General features: G+C 47.8%; 1 protein-coding gene across 1 annotated transcript in view; it reads left to right on the top strand.

Moving 5' to 3' along the window:
* The window catches only part of PLA1A (phospholipase A1 member A), a 202,813-nt gene that overhangs the window by 57,176 nt on the left and 118,800 nt on the right, over positions 1 to 26,837 (top strand). Inside the window, exon 2 of the mRNA XM_069202990.1 lies at positions 20,646 to 20,853. Within this exon, the coding sequence (XP_069059091.1) occupies positions 20,646 to 20,853 (208 nt within the window). The remainder of the gene's footprint in view (positions 1 to 20,645; positions 20,854 to 26,837) is intronic.

The following is a 26,837-nucleotide window of genomic DNA, read 5'->3' as shown; positions in this document are numbered from 1 at the left end:
ACGGTGTACAACGCCAGCGCAGTTACCCCACAATCCCATTGTCCCAGTTTAGAGGTCAGGCAGCCGCCATTTCAGGGGCCCACATGGCTTCATTTACTACTGCGTCACACATAGCTAGGCCTATACTCAACACACATACAGGAAGGGTTTATTGTCTGGTGTAGTCTTGTGTGTAACTGTGGGTACATACCTGGAGGAATAGTGACTGGTTCTTCGCTGTTGTTCTTCTTAGGCACCGTCAGCTGGGACATATGAGAAGATGGCGGAATCCTCCGGTGTACTGACCGCTGGTGGACCTGTTGACAATGGAAGAAAGACATGTCATCGTCACCTACAGGTTTGACCGTGCCACAATCCAGGAACAATGTACCCAGTTGGAGCCAGACCTGATGTCACCAATCCGCCATCCGACTGGAATCCCCCCTGACGTGCAGGTGCTGTCAGTGCTCCATTTCCTTGCAAGTGGGTCTTTTCAGACAACTGTGGCCATGCCATCAGGGATGTCCCAGCCTATGTTTTCCAACGTCTTGTCCAGAGTGTTGGCTGCCCTGCTGAAACACGTAAGGAGATACATCATATTCCCTCAGGTGGAGGATTTGCCTACAGTGAAAGGTGACTTCTATGCCCTTGGACATATCCCCAACGTCATAGGTGCCATTGATGGGACCCATGTAGCTCTGGTCCCCCCCCCCCCCCCACAGGAGTAAACAGGTGTACAGGAACAGGAAGAGTTATCATTCGATGAATGTCCAGATGGTCTGTTTGGCAGACCAGTACATCTCGCAGGTAAATGCTATGTTCCCTGGCTCTGTGCATGACGCCTACGTCCTGCGGAATAGCAGCATCCCTGATATGATGGGTCAACTCCAGAGGCACCGTGTATGGCTATTGGGGGACTCCGGTTACCCCAACCTTTCCTGGCTTTTGACCCCAGTGAGGAATCCCAGGACCAGGGCAGAGGAACGGTACAATGAGGCCCATGGGCAGACTAGGAGGGTAATCGAATGCACCTTCGGCCTTCTTAAGGCCAGGTTCAGGTGCCTCCATATGACAGGTGGATCCCTATTCTACTCACCGAAGAAGGCGTGCGACATCACCGTCGCCTGCTCCATGCTCCATAATTTGGCATTGCGACGCCAGGTGCCTTTTTTGCAGGAGGATGATCCAGATGACTGTGTTGTGGCAGCTGTGAAGCCTGTGGACAGTGAAGAGGATGAAGCTGAGGAAGAAGAAAACGACAACAGGGATTCAGTCATACAGCAATATTTCCAGTGACACACAGGTGTGAAAATTTTCTGGTTTAACATTACATTAACTTTCACACGTCTACCTCTATCCTGTACCTACATTTCACTCACTATTTGTTAATTGAGTTGTACCCTTCCATTTCAGTTTCACAAGTGTGGTAACCTACGTGTCAACTGCTTGCATCCTTGAAGGGCTTGTGATGTGTCACATTGGTATGATGGCCTTACAATGGGTAACCCATTATGACACTGTAATTGATAATACAAAGTTCTAAATCATAGACTGACTCCAGATTTTTGTTTTTCAAGGATGTTTATTTAAGTGCCCAGAAAATGAAGGGGGGTTGTAAACTGGTGATGGGGGATGGTGGAGGAATGTCCATGGCAGAGTCCAGTCTATTAGTCTCACAGGTGCACTGGCCATCTGGGCATTGGAAGTGGAGCTGGGGCAGTTTGAATATGGACAGGGTGACAAAGTGGGACAGTGGGATGACAATCAGGGTGGTCTCATTTCTTGGCGGGGGTCTTGCCATCGTGCTCTGTCCTGTTACTGGATCTCAGGGCCCGCTTGCGTGGTGGTTGTCCGTCTGCAGGGGGTGGGGTGCTGGTGTGGTGGTCCTGTGGCGGGGCGTCCTGTCCACTAGCGCCGGCGGAGGTGGTGGGCAGTTCATCGTCGTAGCTAGTGTCAGGGGCCCCTTGGAGTGCCACGGTGTCCCTCAAGGTCTGCTGTATGTCCTTCAGCACCCCTACGATGGTGCCCAGGGCAGAGCCGATGGTCCTGAGCTCCTCCCTGAACCCCAAATACTGCTCCTCCTGCAGACGCAGGGTCTCCTGCAACTTGTCCAGGACCGTTCCCATCGTCTCCTGGGAGTGGTGGTATGCTCCCATGATGGAGGATACGGCCTCGTGGAGAGTGGGTTCCCTTGGCCTGTCCTCCTTCTGTTGCACAGCAGCCCTCCCAGTTCCCCTATGTTCCTGTGCCTCTGTCCCCTGGACCGTGTGCCCACTACCACTGCCCCCAGGTCCCTGTTGTTGTTGGGGTGGTGGATTACCCTGGGTGCCCTGTAGTGGTGGACACACCGCTGATTGACCTGTCCTGGGTAGGGAGGTTTGGGCCCGCTGGGTGGGTGCTGTGCTGGAGTTACTAGAGGGTGGAAGCTCGGTGTTGTGGCTGGGCAAGGGGAACCAACTGTCCTGAGGCCCACAATGGTCTGGGCTGGTCATCAAGATCCAGTGGGGCAGAGCTGCTGTCGTCACTGTGGGCCTCTTCTGTGGGTGGAGTGGTGTTGTCTGGATCCTCTGGTGTGGTGACGTTCCTTCGGGTTCCTGCAGGGGTATAAGAACATGATTATTGCATGTGTGTGTTTCATGGTGTGCAATGGGTGGGTGTGCGTGAACCCCAGTGCAGGCATTCCTGTGTGGGGGCTTGTGTGATGATGGTTGGTGGGGTGTCCTGGGTATGTGCAGTGAGCATGCTTTGGTGAGGGGTGAGCATGCTTAGTTGTGTCATGCAGGGCTTGGTGTTGGGATGGGTGGTTGGTGTCATGGGTAGATTAGTGAGGATTTGAGGTGATAGGGGAGGGTGTGAGGGTGGGGGTGTGTGATAGCATGCAGGTAGGGTGGGGGATGTGATAGTTAAGATTTGACTTACCAGTGTCCCATCCTCCACCGACTCCTCCGAGGCCCTCAGGATGCATGATGGTCAAGACTTGCTCCTCCCATGTTGTTAGTTATGGGGGAGGAGGTGGGGGTCCGCCGCCAGTCCGCTGTACCGCGATGTTGTGCCTGGAGTCCGTGGAACACACATTCCCCCGTAGGTCGTTCCACCTCTTCCTGATGTCCTCCCTATTTCTTGGGTGCTGTTCCACGGCGTTCACCCTGTCCACTATTCTTCACCATAGCTCCATCTTCCTGGCTATTGATGTGTGCTGTACCTGTGAGCCAAATAGCTGTGGCTCTACCCGTAGGATTTCCTTCACCATGACCCTGAGCTCCTCCTCGGAGAAGGGGGGGTGTCTTTGGCGTGACATGGGGGTGGTGTGGGTGATGTGTGGGGTGGTGTATGTGTTGATGAGTGTGGTGAGTGTAGTGGTATGTGGTGTTTTGTGCGTGGATGTTGTGTGGGTGATGGTGTTGTGTGCCTTGGTGTGATGGGGTTGTCAATAGCTGTGCTCTATCTCTCGCCTTCTCTCAGAATGTTTGGTTGTAGGGGTTTGTGGGCGATGTGGGTGTGTATTTTATATTATGTTGGGTGTGTGGGAGTGGTGTGTGTATGTGTCTCAGGTGTGTGTATTTGGAATTGTCCAATGTGGCGGTGTTTTGGAGCTGTGTGTGTATTTTGAGTGTGGCGGTGTGTACCGCCAATGGAATACCGCGGTTGAAAGACCGCCACGTGGATTCGTGGGTCGTAATAGCATGGGTGTGTTTCTTTTGGCGTGGAGGTGGAGGATTTGTTTCCGCATGTTTATCGCTGACCTTTGGTGTGGTGGTGTTGTGTGGGTGTCTGCATTTCGGCGGATTCCGAGATGTGTGTCATAATAGCTGTGGCGGTCTACTGCGGCAGTGTATTGGCGGTCTTCTGCACGGCGGTAAGCGCCTTATACCGCCAATGTTGTAATGACCCCCTATGTTTCTAAAAGTTGGAATACTTTTTAAGAATCTAAAACTATCTCTAGAACTTAATTCAAACTTTTACAAAACTTTTAAACTCAAAAAGAAATGCTAACAGGCACCAACACAAGGCCCTAGCAGGACTTTTAACAATTTAGAAAAATAGCTCAAATTTCAAAAATCAGTTTCTAATGACAATTTTTTGAATTTAGTCATGTGATCAGGTATTGGCTGAGTAGTCCAGCAAATGCAAAGTCTTGTACCCCACCGCTGATCCACCAATATAGGAAGTTGGCTCTGTATGTACTATTTCAAAGTAAGAAATAGCATGCAGAGTCCAAGGGTTCCCCTTAGAGGTAAGATAGTGGCAAAAAGAGAGAATTCTAATGCTCTATTTTGTGTTAGTGTGGTCGAGCAGTAGGCTTATCAGAGGAGTAGTGTTAAGCATTTGTTGTACACACAGGCAATAAATGAGGAACACACACTCAGAGACAATTCCAGGCCAATAGGTTTTTGTATAGAAAAATATATTTTCTTAGTTTATTTTAAGAACCACAGGTTCAAGATTTACAAGTAATACTTCAAATGAAAGGTATTTCATGGAGGAACTTTAGGAACTTTGAATTAGCAAAATAGCATATACAGTTTTCACGCAAATGACATATAGCTATTTTAAAACTAGACACAGTGCAATTTTCAACAGTTCCTGGGGGAGGTAAGTGTTTGTTAGTTTTTGCAGGTAAGTAAACCACCTACGGGGTTCAAGTTTGGGAACAAGGTAGCCCACCGTTGGGGGTTCAGAGCAACCCCAAAGTTACCACACGAGCAGCTCAGGGCCGGTCAGGTGCAGAGGTCAAAGTGGTGCCCAAAACACATAGGCTTCAATGGAGAAGGGGGTGCCCTGGTTCCAGTCTGCCAGCAGGTAAGTACCCATGTCTTCGGAGGGCAGACCAGGGGGGTTTTGTAGGGCACCGGGGGGGACACAAGTCCACACAGAAAGTACACCCTCAGCAGAACGGGGGCGGCCGGGTGCAGTGTGTAAACGGGCGTCGGGTTCGCAATAGAAATCAATGGGAGACCAAGGGGTCTCTTCAGCGATGCAGGTATGGGGGGGGCTCCTCGGGGTAGCCACCACCTGGGCAAGGGAGAGGGCCACCTGGGGGTCGCTCCTGCACTGGAGGTCGGATCCTTTAGGTCCTGGGGGGCTGCGGGTGCATTGTCTTTACCAGGCGTCTGGTCTTTGAAGCAGGCAGTCGCGGTCAGGGGGAGCCTCGGGATTCCCTCTGCAGGCTTCGCTGTGGGGGCTCAGGGGGGTCAACTCTGGCTACTCACAGTCTCGCAGTCGCCGGGGAGTCCTCCCTGTGGTATTTGTTCTCCACAAGTTGAGCCGGGGGCGTCAGGTGCAGAGTGCAAATTCTCAAGCTTCCGGCGGGAAACGTTTGTTGTTTCCAAGTTGCTCCTTTCTTGCAAAGTTGCAGTCTTTGGGGAACAGAGCCGCTGTCCTCAGGAGTTCTTGGTCCTTCTAGATGCAGGGTAGTCCTTTGAGGCTTCAGAGGTTGCTGGACCCTGGGAACGCGTCGCTGCAGCAGTGTCTTTAGAAGTGGGGAGACAGGCCGATAGAGCTGGGGCCAAAGCAGTTGGTGTCTCCGTCTTCTCTGCAGGTTTTTCAGTTCAGCAGTCCTCTTCTTCTTAGGTTGCAGGAATCTATCTTGCTGTGTTCAGGGAGCCCCTAAATACTCAATTTAGGGGTGTGTTTAGGTCTGGGGGGTTAGTAGCCAATGGCTACTAGCCCTGAGGGTGGCTACACCCTCTTTGTGCCTCCTCCCTGAGGGGAGGGGGGCACATCCCTATCCCTATTGGGGGAATCCTCCATCTGCAAGATGGATGATTTCTAAAAGTCAGAGTCACCTCAGCTAAGGACACCTTAGGGGCTGTCCTGACTGGCCAGTGACTCCTCCTTGTTTTTCTCATTATCTCCTCCGGCCTTGCTGCCAAAAGTTGGGCCGTGGCCGGAGGGGGCGGGCAACTCCACTAGCTGGAGTGCCCTGGGGGCTGTAACAAAGGGGGTGAGCCTTTGAGGCTCACCGCCAGGTGTTACAGTTCCTGCAGGGGGAGGTGAAAGGCACCTCCACCCAGTACAGGCTTTGTTACTAGCCACAGAGTGACAAAGGCACTCTCCCCATGTGGCCAGCAACATGTCTGGTGTGTGGCAGGCTGCTAAAACTAGTCAGCCCGCACTGGTAGTCGGTTAATGTTTCAGGGGGCACCTCTAAGGTTCCCTCTGGGGTGTATGTTACAATAAAATGTACACTGGCATCAGTGTGCATTTATTGTGCTGAGAAGTTTGATACCAAACTTCACAGTATTCAGTGTAGCCATTATGGTGCTGTGGAGTTCGTGCATGAAAGACTGCCAGACCATAAACTCTTATGGCTACCCTGCACTTACAATTTCTAAGGTTTTGCTTAGACACTTTAGGGGCATAGTGCTCATGCACTTATGCCCTCACCTATGGTATAGTGCACCCTGCCTTAGGACTGTAAGGCCTGCTAGAGGGGTGACTTATCTATACCGATAGGCAGTGTGAGGTTGGCATGGCACCCTGAGGGGAGTGCCATGTCGACTTAGTCGTTTTATCCCCACTAGCACACACAAGCTGGTAAGCAGTGTGTCTGTGCTGAGTGAGGGGTCCCCTGGGTGGCATAAGACATGCTGCAGCCCTTAGAGACCTTCCCTGGCATCAGGGCCCTTGGTACCAGAGGTACCAGTTACAAGGGACTTACCTGGGTGCCAGGGTTGTGCCAATTGTGGAGACAAAAGTACAGTTTAGGGAAAGAACACTGGTGCTGGGGCCTGGTTATCAGACCTCAGCACACTTTCAAATCATAACTTGGCATCAGCAAAGGCAAAAAGTCAGGGGGTAACCATGCCAAGGAGGCATTTACTTACAGATACCACACATTCTGAGGCAGTGGGACCATCACTCAGTACCAATGCAAAGCATCCTGAGGCAGTAGGACAGTGAACTTACTGACCCACCTACTGCGACTGAGCGTTCAGTTTATCTGTGTAGTGCTCTCATACTGACCCTGCCTACTGCGACTTATTGTTCAGTGTACATATGTAGTGTACACATACTAACCCCTCCTAATTGGCTGATCCTCCAGTGTATCTATGTTTACACTCATACTGACCCAACCTACTGCGACTTATTGTTCAGTGTACATATGTAGTGTACACATACTAACCCCTCCTAATAGGCTGATCCTCCAGTGTATCTATGTTGTACACTCATACTGACCCCGCCTACTGCGACTGATTGTTCAATGTATCTGTGTAGTGTACTTATAATAACCCCTCTTATTCTGACTGCGCGTTCAGTGTATCTAGGTAGTGCACTCAAACTAACCCCTCCTACTATGGCTGATCCTTCTGTGTATCTGTGTAGCACACTTGTGCGCTAATACTGACCCTGCCTACTACGACTGATCATTCAGTGTATCTATGTAGTGGGCTCATACTGACCCCACCTACTGCGGCCGATCCTTCAGAGTATCTATGCAGTGCACTCATACTGACCCCGCCTACTGCGACTGATCCTTCAGTGTATCTACGCAGTGCACTCATACTGACCCCGCCTACTGCGCCTGATCCTTCAATGTATCTATGTAGTGTGCTTGTACTGACCCTGCATACTACAAATGATCCTTCAGTGTATCTATTCAGTGCACTCATACTGACCCACCTACTGTGACTGATCCTTCAGTGTATCTATGTAGTGTACTCATGCTGACTCCGTCTGCTGCGAGTGAGCATTCAGTGTATCTATGTTCTGCACTCATACTGAACCCGCCTACAGTGACAGCACTCATACTGACTCCTCCTACTGCGACTAATCCTTCAATGTATCTATGTAGTGCACTCATACTGACCCACCTACTGCGGCTGAGCGTTCACTGTATCTATGTAGTGTACTCATACTGGCCCCGCCTACTGTGACTGATTGTTTAGTGTACCTATGTAGTGCACTCATACTGACTCCGCCTCCTGCATCATGTTCTTTTCCTTGGAATCACAAGAACAGAATTTGAGGCACACAGAGTAATATTTTGTATTGCTGGCCCCAAAACTGCGTAAACAGTCCAGCGCTTAGGTGCATACCCGTGTCAGACTTCTGTGGAGAAACATAAACATGTCCCCTATAAAAAACATCTTGTAGGACAAAGGGCATTAGAGGGGGTTTCAGCCAGAATTTCCATCCATGCTGCACTGCCGGTGTTCATTCGATCCGACTTTGTACCAAAGTAACGGGGTGGGGTCTGCCTCACATGGACACTGTATGGACAGATTTGGCTTACATTGCCATGCGCTTGCTTAGGGGCTCGAGTTTAGACTTTTAGGTAGGAATTGTACACTCATGTCATGACAGTATGTTAAAGTTGTTTATATTTACATATCTAATTTTCACAATCCTGATTTTGTTATTCCTTATTATTCTAACTATTGCAGCTCGTACTTCATCGTAAATATATTGAAAGCTGTCCTGCATCTCTTCTCTTGCCTCTGTGTGTGTGTAAGAGACTTGTATGTGGAGAGAAAAGGGGAAGGCTTGTTTCACGTTGTTTTTCAGAGTCCATGCAAGGCTGCCACAAATCACCTTTACCTGTTGGGTTTTGGTGAGGTGCTGTTAGTGAGCCGGGTGGGTTGGGCCGACAGTTGCCAACTGGTGTGAGAGTAACTCAGTCGCCTACAATGCAGAGGTGCTGCCATACAAAATCCAGCAGACATTGTGCCACCAACGATGGCAAAAAGTAGGAACTAATTTTATGAGTCTGCGGAGTATCTCTGTTTCACACACACTAAAGATACCCTCAGTATGATTACACAGAGATGTCCCCCTCAGTTAAATAGGGAGCACCCATCTAGCCTGTAGGCTGTTCATTCTTAAAAGGATCTTTTCCCCTGTTGGTGTTCCCAACCCTAATACCTATTCACAAATATGGCACATCCTGTAAACATCAGGGATAACTGCTGACATCCGCTCACGCAGTTTCTTTTAGCCCATGGCTTAAATGAAGTCAGTGGGGAACTCACATTAGTCATGGACTCCCACGACGCATACAGGACAGAAATATTCCTGGGTCAACTTTCCTGAAGTAGATGCAAATGCACATACATTTCATGCAAACAGAATAGCAAACGTACCACAACACTGCAGAGCGTACCAATACTTAGAGATACCTCTCTTTTATCAAGAAAATCAAAGCTGTTCAATGGAGCCCTTCCACATGTAATACAACCCATGAGATTAGGTCCTTTAAGCAATGATGGACCAACACGACCCACACTGGGCACGTATACACCACATCCCAATGTGCAGGCTATGACAGTAGCTGAATTATGCACACTTTACAATAAGCTGGTAGCAATATATAGATGAGTAATACAATGTGCGATACGGACGTCGGACACCGCCCCAGTGAGGGCTGAAAGCAGTCCACTCAATAATGGGAAAAGCATCCACAGAATGGGAGAAGATTCTGTTCTAGATAGAACAGAAAACAAACCAGCTGGAAGCAGTGCTTCCTCATACGGGACCACAAGACAAACCTAAAATTCTCACCGTGTGCTTGCCGTTTGGCATAGTCCCCTCAATAAAGGACGGTAACACTTGGGGTTCTCATGTCAACCAACAGAATTTTCAAATAAATAGATTATATTTTATGTACTTAAACTAGGGTAAATATTACTCCTGTTTTCACCTATTTGATACTCTCTGTACTTTTCCCCTACTGACCAATCATGGCAACAGCGAGTATGTTCCAACCACCACCAATTTTGAACAAAACTGGCACATCTGTGAAAAGGGAGATTATATTTGAAGGTTTAAGAGTGTATCTGGCGAGCTTCCAGGTTTCACAAAGCAACTCCGGTCGTAGGAGTTCACACACCTTCTATTTCCTATCAGTTAACAGTCATTCAGCAAGGTGGCTGGAGTCCATTTCCAAACCTGGGATTGTGAGTGGGTTCAAGTTCTAAGGGTGCCTGACAGGTGGCGTAAAGCGCCTTGCTTGAGTTAGATCTTTAATGGGAAAGCATGTATGGGTCACTATGGAAGGAACTTTCAAACTATGCATCAATGTGTCCTAAACACAACACTGCTCATGTGAGGTTTGAGTCTACTGGGGGTTTGAAGACGCCGGTGTCTTTGAGCTCTTTGGCCATGTCCCTTTAATTTATACATGTCTGGGGCTGTGAAGCTGCCCTCAGGCCCAGAATCCGTCCACTCCACTGGCGTGTCCAAAAACACATAGGCTTTACTCACGAGTACACAAAGGACAGCAGAGCTGTAGTGGTACTCATGGGTACACAAAGGACAGGCGGTGCTGCAGGGGTTAGTAAGCTGTACACAAAGGAGAGTAGAGCTGTGGTGCTACTCATTGGTACACAAAGAACAGGACAACTGTGCTGCTACTCGCTGGTACACAAAGGACAGCAGAGCTGTGCTGCTACTCACTTGTACTCAAAGGACAGTAGAGCTGTGTTGATACTCATGGGTACACAAAGGACAATAGAGCTATGGTGCTATTCATGGGTGCACAAAGGACAGCAGAGCTGTGCTCCTAATCCCAGGTGCACAAAGAACAGTACAGCTGTGCTGCTACTCACCGGTACACAAAGGACAGCAGAGCTGTGCTGTTACTCACTTGTACTCAAAGGACAGTAGAGCTGTGTTGATACTCATGGGTACACAAAGGACAGGCGGTGCTGCTGGGGTTAGTAAGGTGTACACAAAGAAAAGTAGAGCTGTGGTGCTACTCACAGGTATACAAGGGACAGGCAGTCCTGCAGAGATTAGCGAGGGGTGCACAAAGGACAGCAGAGCTGCGCTGCTACTCACAGGTGCACAAAGGACAGCAGAGCTGTTGGGGTACTCAGGTACACAAAGGACAGGCGGGTCTGCAGGGATTAGTAAGGTGTACACAAAGGACAGCAGAGCTGTGATGCTACTCACGAGTGCACAAAGGACAGCAGAGCTGTGCTGCTACTCACGAGTGCACAAAGGACAGCAGAGCTGTGCTGCTACTCACTTGTACACAAAGAACAGCAGAGCTGTGGTGCTACTCATAGTGCACAAAGGACAGTAGAGCTGGTGTGCTACTCACGGGTGCACAAAGGACAATAGAGCTGTGGTGCTACTCAGGGGTGCACAAAGGATAGCAGAGCTGTGGGGGTACTCAGGTACACAAAGGACAGGCGGGGCTGCAGGGATTAGTAAGGTGTACACAAAGGACAGCAGAGCTGTGCTGCTACTCACCGGTACACAAAGGACAATCGAAGTGGCCCCTTGATCCTCAGTATTACTGTGGTTGTGCACAAAGAATAGACTAGAGGCATTTGGTTTATGGTGTCAGAGAAGGCTCAGTTTACTTGACTGCACCATAAGATTTTCTTTCATCCGTAGACCCCCACACATTCCCTTTTTGGTCTATTTTTGTGCCTATTGCCTCTGGACAACCCAGTGCAGGAACCAGCTAAGAGCCGGCATCATATGAAATAGCATAAAGGGACCTGCGGAGCTGTTCAAAGCTAACAGCATCCTGAAAACCATAAAACCGGGTGTCTGTCTCATGCACGTCATCATGCAACACGCTGCGTCACATGACAAGGTAACCGTACCTCACGCACGATGTGAGAACACTTCCTACATAGGATCAAAACAAAAACAGCATCTTTCCAGCCACACACCCTGCATGGTGTAGCGTGCTACTCATGTGGGCAAGTGCTTCAGCGCCTCACATGAAAGTAGTAAGCGCTATATAAATGCAGCAGTATGGTACAGTACAACCATCCTTGCAGTGGAAACAATGGGTGAGTCTTTGAATGTTATCTGATTTCCTTCAGAGAAGAGAACAGTTCTCCCCACTGAGGAGACTGTGGAGCCCCCTACATGGCCTCAGGGAGGGAGCAGGGGGGGCTATGGTCCTCCCCCCGGCACCCAGCGTGGAAAGGGCGGAGGAGAACACCTTGATGTGCTCCAGTCGTCTTTGAAAGGTTGGAAGGTGATACCCTGGGGAGACTGGGTGCTGGCTCTTCCATTAAAAGGCATTAAGCAGGGAGGGTGGAGGCCTGCAGAGGAGCAGGACGGGGCTATAAATCACATGAAGGAACTTGAGCAGCTGCGTTGGACTCTTAAATGAGTTGGCTGAATGATGAAGTCAAAAAATCCAAGAGAAATGCACATAAAATGTTTTATTGCAGATTCAGCAGTGTAGGCACAGTTCTATCTCAAGAAGTCCCTCCTCCAGTGCCCAGGGCTTCATTGATGCAGAGCCACCTGTGCAGTGGCACCCGTACAAGGCGCCTTGAAGATCACACTTGATAATACGTAAAGGGAAGATACTCAGTACAAAGCTGAAGTTCTGAAGGTGTATTGGGAATTAAAGATGACATGTGTGTTCAGGATGGGAAGTTAGAAAGGCAAATGGAGACGCTGCCAACTTCCCACGGCGAGTAAGGGGATGAGTTGTGGCTTCGGTGGTCGAGGTCACTTCAGAAGAAGTCCAATCAAGAGTGGAGCAAGGAGGTATTTGTGGCCAGGGTGGATCTCATGGTAGACCACAAAGTGTGTGATTGTGCTTGGTGTGTGTCCACGAGAAGGTGGGATTTACCAACAAACTGCTAGTGACTCCAGTAGAACCTCCTGACTTTCGTCTAATCCTTCCGTGGATATTACTGGCGGGAAGGCGTCTACTCTCCTTGGTTTCTACCACACACAATAGCTTGTCATGAAAGTGGTAAATGACACAGTCACAGAGGCTCTGGCTGGATTATTGAGGGAGACATTTTAAGAGGATGGTACACCAGAGGTGTTTGTGTTGGACAATGGCGGCAGTTCACATCGGATCGCATGAGGCGGATCCTTGCGGAAAGGTCCTTCCAACATCACAAGACCTCTTTGTATTCTCTTGGCCAACGGTATGGTCGAGAGGATGAACCGTGTGACCACAGGGAGTTTACCATTAGTGTTAATTAATGGTCTTCCATGGAAAGTGGCCATACAAGGCAAGATGTGGGCTTATCGCGCCTCCCCACGTGCAGTTACCTATGTCTTTCAGAGGGAGGCACCCAGGGGTGGCGTTCGCGCCTTCCTCGGTAGGTTTGAACCAAGAAGTAAAGGTTAATAAGGATAAGATTATGAATGAGGTATAGATCCACCAGAGCCAGCACAAGCCTTGGAAGGCGGAGAATGAGGTCACAACACAAACCCCTAAACCGACGGTAGTGAGGTCTCGGCCGTCACTCGCCCCATGAAGGTGTCTGAGGGGTGGTACTGTGGTGTCACTTGAGGATGCACAGGTGTGAGGCGTGCACAGAACCTGCACAGTCCATGTTTTCACAATATGTGAACTATCGCCTTTGACCTCTCTGTACCCTTTGACCTACTGCTCCGTTTTGGTCTTCGCGACGCAATGTGTTTGCTTATCCATCTAAGGTTAACCTGTAAATGTGCATTTAATGTTCTCTTTGTTTCTATTCCTTCTAGGACGTAAATGTGTCATGAGGTTCCTTTGTAAACCTTCTCCTGGGTTCCGCCCCCTCCCTTCCCGCCTTTCCTTGGTCTCTCCTTGCACCTACCTTTACGAGGTTGGCTCCTAGAGGTGAAGTTTTTTCCCTGAGGCGCTGCTTTTTTAGCTGTGACAGTGCTCGTGTCGTCTAGAACAGTGGTTCTACACCTTCTGTGGACTCCGACATTCATTTCTGGGGCCCGGAGACCCCCCCTGAATCAGAATTGGAGCCCGTGGACCCCCACTGAATCATAATTGCAGCCCGGGGACCCCCCTGAATCATTATTGGAATCCGGGGACCACTCCTGAGTCATTATTAAAGCCCAGAGACCCCCAATGAATCAATATTGGAGGCCACAGACTCCTACTGAATCATTGTTCGAGCCAGTGGACCCCCACCGAATCATAATTAGAATCAAGAAACCCCTCCTTAAACATTATTGGAGCCCGGAGATCCCCAGTGTATCATTATTGGAGGACAGAGACTCCTGCTGAATCATTATTGGACCCCGAGGACCCCCACTGAATCATAATTGGAGCCTGGGGAACCCCCTGAGTCGTTATTGTGATCTGGGACCCCTCCTGAGTCATCATTGGAGCCCGGAGACTCCCCAGTGTATCAACATTGAAGGCCAGAGACTCCTGCTGAATTGTTATTGGACTCCGGGGACCCCCCTGAATCATTATTGGACCCCGAGGACCCCCACTGAATCATTATTGGAGCCCGGGACCCCCCTGGATTATTATTGCAGCCCGGGGACCCCCCTGAATCATTATTGGAATCCGGGGACCACTCCTGAGTCATTATTAAAGCCCAGAGACCCCCAATGAATCAATATTGGAGGCCACAGACTCCTACTGAATCATTGTTCGAGCCAGTGGACCCCCACCGAATCATAATTAGAATCAAGAAACCCCTCCTTAAACATTATTGGAGCCCGGAGATCCCCAGTGTATCATTATTGGAGGACAGAGACTCCTGCTGAATCATTATTGGACCCCGAGGACCCCCACTGAATCATAATTGGAGCCTGGGGAACCCCCTGAGTCGTTATTGTGATCTGGGGACCCCTCCTGAGTCATCATTGGAGCCCGGAGACACCCCAGTGTATCAATATTGAAGGCCAGAGACTCCTGCTGAATTGTTATTGGACTCCGGGGACCACCCTGAATCATTATTGGCGCTCCGCCGAATCATAATTGGAGCCCGGGACCCCCCTGGATTATTATTGCAGCCCGGGGACCCCCCTGGATTATTATTGGACCCCGAGGACCCCCACTGAATCACTATTGGAGCCTGGGGACCCCCCTGGATTATTATTGCAGCCCGGGGACCTCCCACTGAATCATTATTGGACCCCGAGGACCCCCACTGAATCACTATTGGAGCCTGGGGACCCCCCTGGATTATTATTGCAGCCCGGGGACCTCCCACTGAATCACTATTGGAATCCGGGGACCCCCACTGAATCACTATTGGAATCCGGGGAACTCTACTGAGTCATGATTGGAAGCTGGGGACCCCCCTGGATTAGTATTGCAGCCCGGGGACCTCCCACTGAATCACTATTGGAATCCGGGGAACTCTACTGAGTCATTGTTGGAATCCGGGGAACTCTACTGAGTCACTGTTGGAAGCTGGGGACCCCCCTGGATTATTATTGCAGCCCAGGGACCTCCCACTGAATCACTATTGGAATCCGGGGAACTCTACTGAGTCATTGTTGGAAGCTGGGGACCCCCCTGGATTATTATTGCAGCCCGGGGACCTCCCACTGAATCACTATTGGAATCCGGGGAACTCTACTGAGTCATTGTTGGAATCCGGGGAACTCTACTGAGTCATGATTGGAAGCTGGGTCACTTTCGATGATTTGGACCACGAAAGAAATCGCCAAAAATACATTCATCAAACAAATACGCAAATCATTAAATATTTTATTTAATCCACAAACAAATATTAATAAATCAAAATTGAAATTTTAATTGGAAAGTTGTAGTTTTTTCCAAATTCAAATTAGGCCACTCACCATCAGTAATATAGCCTGTTTGATGCACTAACGCCGCCCCTGTAAATCAGCCAGAGGATACTAACTTCATTTGAAGGCTCCAATCTCAGATTCCTTCACTTTTATAAAATGTTTTACATTTTCAAATTTACATTTTGTTTCTTTATTTATATACTTTTTATAAATGTGTTAATGCTATGTAACTTACAGAGCACTTATAGACCCCTTGAGTAAGCTTTGCGGACCCCAGATGTCCCCGGACCACAGGTTAAGAACCACTGGTCCGGAATAAACTCTGCCCAGTCACCTACTGGGCAGGAATGCACCCAGGGTTAGAAGGGGCTCCCTAGCTTAGGGTAACTTTACATTGAAATCAGTAACTATGACACATAATTACCGGATGATGTGGACAGGTGGTTCCATGAAGATACTCATTAAAATACCAGCTAGAAGAGTTCCGAAAGTTCTACCTGTGATCTACCCGGATCAGGTGGGGTTTCTGCATCGAACACCCATGAGGAAAAATCTCCGCTTGCTGAACAATTGGATACAGTGGCAAGCAGATCTGCCAGCGACCTTCTGTGCTGGACGCATTTGATCCTATTCACTGGTGCTATGTACAGTGCTTAATTTCAGCCAGTGGTTTCTGGTGCTTGGCACCAGCACTTAACTGTCAACACCGGCACCTATGACAGTCTGCCACATGGTGGCACTGTTTATTTTATTTAGAGATAAGCACTAGAACAGTTGTTTATAAATTCAATATACATAAAAATTGTCTAATACCTGCCGTAGAAGCCATTTTGTTTTCCTACAAATTAAGCACTGGTTATCTGCCTTCAGTCTGGAAGCTCTGGTTTAGATCCACCTATCAGGGCCTAGACAGTTCTCCTATATGCTGCCAGCAGCAATAAACATGCTTGCAATGGAAGAGGAGGGCAAAATCTCTCTCTATGCTGATGACGTCATTTTAGATGGTTTATGATTCTTGACCTTATTTGGAAAATACACTGAGTATCGGATTCGCTGCAGCAGGTCTGTCATCCTGAGAGGGTGTAAGAATGACTGGTTCAAGTACCTGAGGATAGGGGTGACCGGCGCAGACCAGGGTCCATAGTCTGGAGGTGGCGCCGTCTGGTATCGAACTTGAGGTGAGGGATGTGGGAAGAGCCCTTCTCTCCACATGGAGCTGGGTAAAAGGTAGAGACCTCTGTAGGTAGCACTAGCTACCTTATATAGAAGTTTGTGCCATCACTAACGTGTCATATGTTGCACCTGCTCCATCATGTGTCTCGTGCTGCTGTCATGCCTTTACTAATCTCTCACATGCTGCAGCTGTGCTATCACTAGTGTCTATTGTGCTGCAGCCGTGCCATCACAAGTGTCTCATTTGGTGCAGATGTGCAATCACTAGTGTCTAATGTGCTGCACTGTACCATCACAAGTGTCTCTCATGCTGCAGCTGTGCAATCACTAATGTCTAATGTGCTGCCCCTTACCATTACAAGTATCTCACATGCTGCAGCTGTGCAATCACTAGTGTCTAATGTGCTGCACCGTGCCACCATCACAAGTGCCTCACATGCTGCAGCTGTGCAATCACTAGTGTCTAATGTGCTGCAGCCCTACCCTCACAAGTGTCTCACATGCTGCATCTGTGCAATCACTAGTGTCTAATGTGCTGCAGCCGTACCATCATAAGTGTCTCATTTGGTGCAGCTGTGCAATCACTAGTGTCTAATGTACTGCAGCCCTACTATCACAAGTGTCTCATTTGGTGCAGGTGTGCCATCAATAGTGTCTTGTGCTGCAGCTGTGCCGGACCTAATGTCTGATGTGCTGCAGTCGCACATTTACTAGTATCCCATTTGCTGCAGCTGTGCTGAAGTCATGCCATCAATATTGTGTCTAATGTGCTGCAGCCATGCATGCACAAGTGAATTATGTATTACAGCTGTACCATCACTAGTGCCTAATGTGTCATGATTGTGTCCCCACAAATGTGGATTGTGCTAGCCATGCCATCACAAGTGTGTAATGTGCTGCAGCCGTGCATTCACAAGTGAATTATGTATTGCAGCTGTACTATCACTAGTCTCTAATGTGTCATGATTGTGTCCCCACAAATGTGTATTGTGCTATAGTCATGCATCACTAGTGTCTAATGTGTTCCAGTTGTGTCCTCACTAATGTATATTGCGCTGCAGTCCTGCCATCACTAGTGTCTAATGTGTCATGATTGTGTCCCACTAATGCTTATTGCGCTGCAGTCATGCCATCACTTGTGTCTAATGTGTCGTGATTGTGTCCCACTAATGCTTATTGAGCTACAGTCATGCCATCACTCATGTCTAATGTGTTGTGATTGTGTCCCACTAATGTCTATTGTGCTACAATCGTGCCATCACTAGTGTCTAATGTGTTGTGATTATGTCCTCACTAATGTCTATTGTGCTACAGTCGTGCCATCACTAGTGTCTAATGTATTGCCGTTGTATTATCACTAATGTCTCAACTGCTGCAGCTGCACCATTGCAAGTGTTATCTGTGCCATCACTAATGTCTTGTGCAGCAGTTGTGTCCTCACTAATGTCCCTTGTTCTGCAGCCGTGCCTTCACTAATGTCTCGTATGCTGCAGCTGCACCATTGCAAGTGTTATCTGTGCCATCACTATTGTCTCATGCAGCAGTCGTGTCATCACTAATGTGTTGTATAGCAATTGTATCCTCACTAATGTCCCATGTGCTGCAGCCATGCCTTCACTAATGTCCCCTGTGCTGCAGCTGCACCATTGCAGGTGTTATCTGTGCCATCACTAATGTCTCGTGCAGCAGTCATGTCATCACTAATGTCTCGTGCAGGAGTCTTGTCATCACTAGTGTCTCCTGTGCTGCAGCTGCACCATTGTAAGTGTTATCTGTGCCATCACTAATGTCTTGTGCAGCAATCGTGTCATCACTAGTGTCTCGTGCAGCAGTTGTGTCATCACGAATGTCTTGTGCAATAGTTGTGTCATCACTAATGTCTCGTGCAGCAGTCGTGCCATCACTAATGTCTTGTGCAGCAGTTGTCCTCACTAATGTCTCATGTGCTGCAGCCGTGCCATCACTAGTGTATAATGTGTTGCAGTTGTGTCATCACTAATGTCTCATGTTCTGCACCAGCACCATTGCAAGTGTTATCTGTACCTTCATTAATGTCTCGTGGAGCAGTCACGCCATCACAAATGTCTTGTGCAGCAGTCATGTCATCACTAATGTCTCATGCAGCAGTCGTGCCATCACTAATGTCTTGTGCAGCAGTCGTGGCATCACTAATGTCTTGTGCAGCAGTTGTGTCATCACTAATGTCTCATGTGCTGCACCGGCACCATTGCAAGTGTTATCTGTGCCTTCACTAATGTCTTGTGCAGCAGTCGTGCCATCACTAATGTCTTGTGCAGCAGTTGTGTCATCACTAATGTCTCATGCAGCAGTCGTGTCATCACTAGTGTCTAATGTGTTGCAGTTGTGTCATCACTAATGTCTCGTGTTCTGCACCGGCACCATTGCAAGTGTTATCTGTGCCTTCACTAATGTCTTGTGCAGCAGTCGTGTCATCACTAATATCTTGTGCAGTAGTCATGTCATCACTAATGTCTCGTGCAGCAGTTGCGTCCTCACTAATGTCTCATGTGGTGCAGAAGCACCATTGCAAGTGTTATCTGGGCTTCACTAATGTCTCCTGCAGCAGTCGTGCCATCACTAATGTCTCATGCAGCAGTTGTGTCATCACTAATGTTTTGTGCAGCAGTCGTGTCATCACTAATGCCTATGGTGCTGCAGTTGTGCCATCACTAAGGTCTCGTGCAGCAGTCATGCCATCACGAATGTCTTGCGCAGCAGTCGTGTCATCACTAATGTCTTGTGCAGCAGTTGCGTCATCACTAATGTCATGTGCAGCAGTCGTGTCATCACTAATGTCTCATGTGGTGCAGCGGCACCATTGCAAGTGTTACCCGTGCCTTCACTAATGTCTTGTGCAGCAGTCGTGCCATCACTAATGTCTCGTGCAGCAGTCGTGTCATCACTGTCTTGTGCAGCAGTTGTGTCATCACTAATGTTTTGTGAGCAGCCATGTCATCACCAATGTCTATTGTGCTGCAGTTGTGCCATCGTTAATGTCTCGTGCAGCAGTCATGCCATCACTAATGTCTTTGCAGCTGTCATGTCATTACTAATGTCTTTTGCAGCAGTCGCATCATCACTAATTTCTTGTGCAGCAGTCGTGTCATCACTAATGCCTATGGTGCTGCAGTTGTGCCATCACTAAGGTCTTGTGCAGCAGTCATGCCATCACTAAGGTCTTGTGCAGCAGTCATGCCATCACAAATGTCTTGCGCAGCAGTCGTGTCATCACTAATGTCTTGTGCAGCAGTTGCGTCATCACTAATGTCATGTGCAGCAGTCGTGTCATCACTAATGTCTCATGTGGTGCAGCAGCACCATTGCAAGTGTTACCCGTGCCTTCACTAATGTCTTGTGCAGCAGTCGTGCCATCACTAATGTCTCGTGCAGCAGTCGTGTCATCACTGTCTTGTGCAGCAGTTGTGTCATCAGTAATGTTTTGTGAGCAGCCATGTCATCACCAATGTCTATTGTGCTGCAGTTGTGCCATCATTAATGTCTCGTGCAGCAGTCATGCCATCACTAATGTCTTTGCAGCTGTCGTGTCATTACTAATGTCTCTTGCAGCAGTCGCATCATCACTAATTTCTTGTGCAGCAGTCGTGTCATCACTAATGTTTTGTGCAGCTGTCGTGTAATTACTAATGTCTTGTGCAGCAGTCACATCATCACTAATGTCTCGTGTGCTGCAGTGGCACCATTGCAAGTTTTATCTGTGCCTTCACTAATGTCTTGTGCAGCAGTCATGCCATCACTAATGTTTTGTGCAGCAGTCGTGTCATCACTAATGTCTTGTGCAGCAGTCATGCCATCACTAATGTCTCGTGCAGCAGTCATGCCATCACTAATGTCTCGTGCAGCAGTCATGCCATCACTAATGTCTTGTGCAGCTGTCGTGTCATCACTAATATCTCGTGCAGCAGTCACATCATAACTAATGTCTCGTGTGCTGCAGTGGCACCATTGCAAGTGTTATCTGTGCCTTCACTAATGTCTCGTGCAGCAGTCGCGTGACCACTATTGTCTTCATCTGTTTCTTGCAGCGGAGGACGAGCTCGTAACCCCCACACCATGCTACGACTTCCAGAGCGCGAGCTTCTTTGGTGGTGGGAACCTCAATGTCCAGTTCTTGCTCTTCACAGCCAGGAACCCAAAATGTGGGCAACTAATCAATGGCAACACTACCAATGGCCTCTCCATTCCTAACTTCAATGCCACTGTGGGCACCAAGATCGTGATACACGGCTTCAGGTGAGGGCTGACAATGGGCTCACCGGGTCGCAGAGGTGGCCTTGCGCTGCCGGAGAGCAGTGTTTGTATCCCAGGTTTGGACTGTGCCACTGTGGGTGCAAAACACAACTGCAATGTCCCAAGAGACAATGTGTGTACCGCTATGTATTCATTCTTTTCCATGGTTGATGTCTTATATATTATATGTAATGTGAGCTTTGCAAAGCGATGCAAGTATTTTCGCCTCAGGGCCTGATTCAGAGTTTGCGGATGGGTTTCTCCGTTACAAAGGTGACGGATATCCCGTCCGCCGTATTACGATCCCGTTATATCCTATGGGAATCATAATAGGGTGGCCGGAATATCCGTCATGTTTCCAACGGAGTAACCCCTCCGCCAAACTCTAATCCAGATCTCAAGTATTGTACCTGTGCGTAGCACCCTGTGTGGAGAATATAAACTTAGCAAAACAAAACTTTCCCTCTGATAAACTCTCCTCTCCCCATTTCCCTACATGACCAGTTTCAAACTATCGATCTCCAAAACTTAAGAGAGTGCCTGTTACTCTAACTGTTGTATGTAACTTACAGGCAGCCATGGCCAAGGCCATTCCAGTGCAATCAATGTTACATAGCCCCCTTAGGTTGTCACTAATTGATCTTGACCTCTCCAAATAACACTGCACAGTTTGTTTCTGGTTGTGTCCTACAGGCCAAGTTATCATTCAAACTTATCAAGGTGCATCCAATCCCTTGGGCCTCAGTCAGTCAATGCTGCTTCACAAGGTCCCACTTGTTGGCTTCTAGTGTGGATCTTTAACCTCAGCGTCCTCTCCTAGTTCCCAGCTCATGAGTTTCATCCACTCTCTCCCACCATGGTTGATCTGTCTGAGGGCCTTCCTACCTGGGCCTTTTCAGTCAGGTACCTGTTTGGACCTACAGGACGTCTTGTTGAAATCCAACCCTTGAGCCAATCCCATGCATCATCTGCTGATCCAAAGTGCCAGGTCTTATCTTCTGTCACCACAATCAGTTTTGCAGGAAATACCATCATATATTTGACTTGTGCTCTCAGATCTTTTTTAGTCTTATCAAAGCTATGCTGCTTCCTTTGAATTTTCAATGTGATGTCCAGAAAAATTCTGATTGTGGCATTCTCATATTGCATATTGTTTTACTGCTATGCTGCCTGTGGTGTGGCATTCCAGTCATGATAGCTCAATATCCATGCTACTATGGTCCGGGACGGAGCCCCGTGTGAGGTGGAGGAACCTGGTCTCTATGCACACAGTCTCTGGAAAAAAACATAGACAGTCTTTTAGGTTCCAAAGTCTGTGTTATGAGGTCTTCTAAGAATACTTCAACACTGGGCCCCTCTGCCCTCTCTCGGAGCCCCACCAATCTTGTATTATTCCTCCTCACTCATGCCTCATAGTTCTCCAGTTTTGTCAGTATCAGTTCATTGTCCTTCATGACCGAGTTACCGTTGCTCAGAGAGTCTTTGTGTCAGCTTTTCACTCCCCGTTTTTTTAATGTCTGCCCTAAGGGGGGTAACCTTCATTGTCACCAAACCAGCTTTGGGTTCCTGGGAACATTTCACCTCATGGATCATGGCCATAATATCTTTCAGAGAGGCTTCCGGTTCTTGATGCAGTTCTATCTGTGCGGGGTCAGCTACCCTCTTAGAGACCTATGAGGTTGAGTCCAGTCTCACCATCGTCACCATATACTTGTTTATTTCATTTTGCTGGGTCCCTTTCCCTCCACGCTTGTGCTGGAGCCTCCTCTCTTACTGCCTTTGCAGTGGGAGTGCTCCCGGACCCCTATCACCGGTGCCAGATGGAAGTACTCACTGACGCCTGCCAGTTCTAGTAGCGCAACCAACGTCTTGCTGCGTCACGGTCTCATGGTTTTCCTTACTGTGTGTCCTGCCATCTCGACTGTCCTTGAGTGATGAGGTGGGGTTAGCTAGGTGTGGGACTGACTGTTGTTCCATGTAGTGGGTCAGCACTTTGGTTTGACCTGGTTTGTAGCACAGAAGTCAGTGAGAATCTCCTTTTCTATTTTGGCCATTTGCACCCACATGTCCAGTGCGGGTGGGGAGACATGCGTGTGGGACTCCCGTCCCGCTGCTGAGGAGATGTTACCAAGGGTCTTGATGGCCAGGGGAATGAAAAGGCGAATGTAGGCTGTGACTGACTCTTGGAGGAGTTTATGTGTCCATCCAATGTGTCTATAAGTATTTTCTTCCGGGTGTGTGCTGGCCACATGATCTTTTTGAGTCCAACAAACTATCTTTACTTCTAATGCAGAGTCTAGAAGCGCTACTGCCCACATCAACTTTATACCCAAATCGACTACCAAGCAGCAGTTTTCATTCTCTATTTGTTTAGAGCATCAAGTAATACTGCCATGCGTAGTAGTGTGTTACTAGCCAATATGTTTCCCCATATAGTACAATCCTCCACAGGTGGTGCCGTTCCAAGAGAAACACATATTCAATATTCTAGTTTATCTTGGGGTATTGTAGGGGAATAGACTGCCTCTAATGATTATTATTATGAGCAATCCAAAATGGGATTTTGTTTTGCTTAGTGGGCACTTTGCCCATAGCAGCATTTCTAGTCTGTGGACTAAGTGGCTGCATAGCTGCAGGAGATGCAGCGTTATAATACATACCGTTGACGTTGTCTATATAGAGTCACCAGCACATTAAGTAACTTTCTCAATTGGACGTGATTCCAGTTTCTAGTATCTTGATATGTGCCATAAGCAGCCAATTCTGGCCAGGGCGGTCCTAAAAGATGTAAGTGACCCAATCTACAGTCTCCACTATGTGTAGTAACTCCCCGTCAAACCTTAATGCTTGCTCCTGACCTATGGACATTTGTAGTCTGTCATAGGATACATTCGGTGCAGGGATTGGAGCGGGCTTATGTGTAGTAAAATGTCCAGTGGCAGAATCCAGTGGGACACTCATCACCCAGGAGTAAACAGATTCTGTATAATACAACTCAAAATATTATATAGAGCCTTTACACGTGTACTACCTTGGCAAACATGGGCAGAGCCATTGATGAACAATGTTGTAGACACTGTGGTCACATAGGCAAGTTTTTGTTAATATTGTATGATTTGCCCTGTGTTACAACAGTATTGGACAGCTGCGACTAACGGTATGAGGACATGGCATGGAGCCTACTGCAAAATGATGCCTCCTTAGTATATGGAAAAAGAACAAATGATGGATGGAATGCTGAACAATGCAAACATTCACCCCCGGTCACAAAGATCTGGGTTTAATTCATCGTTTTTTTGCTCACCACGCCACCCCAGTTTGGAACCAGCCATATGCAAATCAGTCTTGACCCTCTTGTTTTTGCATTTGTCTCCCCAAGTGGGAAGGGTATGCCCAGACATGGGTCCCATGCTTGCTATGCCACCACAAGCTAGCCTGGCTGATGAGGGGTGATACCCTGAAACCGTCCCAGGACGCTTGTTTCTGGTCCAGAGAGGAGCTGGCCTGGCAGTTCGGGCTGGACTGTTCCCTTGGGGAGCAGGGTCAAGACTGATTTGCATATCACTGGGTACAAACTGGAATGGCATGGCAGGCAAAAAACTGATCTGTCACTAGGGGTGAATGTTTGATTTGCTCTGCATTTCGTCCATCAACTGTTGTTTTTGTCCTTAATATATAGGACACATCGGATCTGACCCGCATTAAATGAATTTGGGTCACATTGGGACTAATGGTAGTCAAATGCAACATTGCTCGTTAATGGGGTTGGAGGAACCGCCGCAATTGAGGGACTGGGAAAATGACATGGATTGGTGCATATTTGCTGAAAAGGAGGTGTACAAAGGGAGGGGGTGCCACCAAAAGTCAGAAACTATATGCAAAAATTGGAAGGAATATATAGGGAACCCCTGTACAGCAATTACAAAGACTGGTATAGATTTATTATCCGCTGATCAACCTGTTTCACTGGGAACCATGAGATTGGCGGGAGAGGAAATTATGGGAAACACGTAGGCGACTGTGGGAGGATGGATCAATATCGCTATCTATTCACATTATTGTATGACAGTGTATTGCTCTGTTGACTTCTCTTTTGCAGTATTTTTTTTTTTTTTTTTTACAATAAATAGAGCTATTTAAAAGAAGAGTATCAGCTAAACTTGCTGTAACGTCTAGAATTACTACACCCTGTGCCATGAGACCCTCACACCATCAAATATTGTGTCACCTGACCTCTGACTCAACAGTGCCCTTATGTGGAGAGGAGCACCTGGCATCTCAACACAGGTTCAGAACACAGCTGAAAAATCAATTGAGAAAAACCTTTCACTACTCATGAGCTTGACAAACTCTTCAGCAGATCCAGACTCCTGTCCTGCCTGAGCTCAGGGATGAGACTAAAATTACAAGGGAAGTCCCACATTAGTAATAATTAGTGTGCACTGGTGTGTGGCCCCTAAGGGTACTCAGAAAGTCTAGCCCTTGAGTTGCATGCAGTGATTCATTGTAAGGAGTCCCATTGTTAATATGGACCAGTGATTTAAACTCCCTGCGGCCCTTTGGCAAGTGCAGGTTAGGACCAACTTACCAACTCAAGTTGTGGAGTCAGACCAGCTGTAACCCACGCCCCTCACACAACTTACTTGGACATGATGTGTAACAGGCAAAGATTAGTCCTGTGACAAACTTCAGAGAACAGATGTGTATATTTGTAGGTTCTGGAACACCTTTCCACAACGATGGACACACAGAAGAAATCCACACCATATCTTTTTTCATTTCAAATAGTCTTTCTTGGTTTTGTGGGATATGAAAGACAGGGGGAGGTAAGTGGGTTGGATATTGGTCAGTCATAATGGAGATCATCCTTGTGAACATCCATACATCCATGAATAAGGCAAATCAGATGGTTATATCAGATAGATATCTCTCTAAATCGGACCAGTATAAATTTGAAGCACATACGGATGTTCAGCAGTAACATGAATATCAAGAGAAACCACAGGGGAAGAGGCTATGGGAAAAGGTACCCTCGGGAGAGATGGAGAGCGAGAAAGATGAAGATAGAGACAGAGAGGAGGAGAGGGGGAGAAGACAGATGTCTCTGACGAAGAAGTGGCCACCATGGAAGAGTGGAGATTTGTGGTAACACATTTAGCAACACTCAAAGGGTTGTTATGGGTTTGCCTTGCAGGCAAGGGGACGCCATGAATCAAGGAGGCTTGACTTTTTGCTAGTATGAATCTAGTTTATTCCATGGTTTCTGTGATGTCTGACAGTTGTTGTTGGAAAGTATGTTGTCAGCACTTCTTGGAAGCAAACCCAAGCCCACTAGGTATGTTAAAAGAGGTTTTGAAATGATTTCCATTTGCATAAGATGTTTTTTTATTCTTAGTTAGTAGCAGGCATAAGAGACACATGTCTGATTGATTTAGCTCCAAGGTGGGCAAATGGAACCACTGGCCTAAGGTGACTGTGTGGAAATTCAGGAAAATTTCAAAGTTAAATATTTCATTTATGGTTTTCTGAATCTCATTCCAGAAATGGTGACGTTTTTTACATTGAACAAACATGTGTGAGATGGTGCCTGGGAAGTTGTGGCAGTTCCAACACAAGTCTGAGACTATAAGCCTTAATTTCGATAGTTTCTCAGGCATCCAGTATGCTCTATGTAGAATCCAGAACTTACATTGTGCAAGAGTGGGAGATATTGTTTGTGAGGGCATATGTCCTTGTCTTTCTCCAAGATTTATCATCTAGTGCAAAGCTTGAGTGGTTATCAGGGGGCTCAGACCATTCAAATTCAATTTTGAAAGTCATCCTTTTGCTGGTGTTGGAAGAGTTCAAGATTTTATAGATTATCGAGGCTACGTGAGATGTTTTAAACAGTTTATCAAGATGGATTTGTGTGGGGCGGGAATCTTCCTTATTGCAATCTTTAGTTTGAGGGAGTTGTAGAATTCAATGTTCTCGAGGTTGTGTGAGAT

The sequence above is a fragment of the Pleurodeles waltl genome, chromosome 8 (assembly GCF_031143425.1).
Source record: "Pleurodeles waltl isolate 20211129_DDA chromosome 8, aPleWal1.hap1.20221129, whole genome shotgun sequence".
Taxonomy (NCBI): domain Eukaryota; kingdom Metazoa; phylum Chordata; class Amphibia; order Caudata; family Salamandridae; genus Pleurodeles; species Pleurodeles waltl.
The sequence above is the reverse complement of the archived record's forward strand: the minus strand, read 5'-3'. Positions and strand labels throughout refer to the sequence as shown.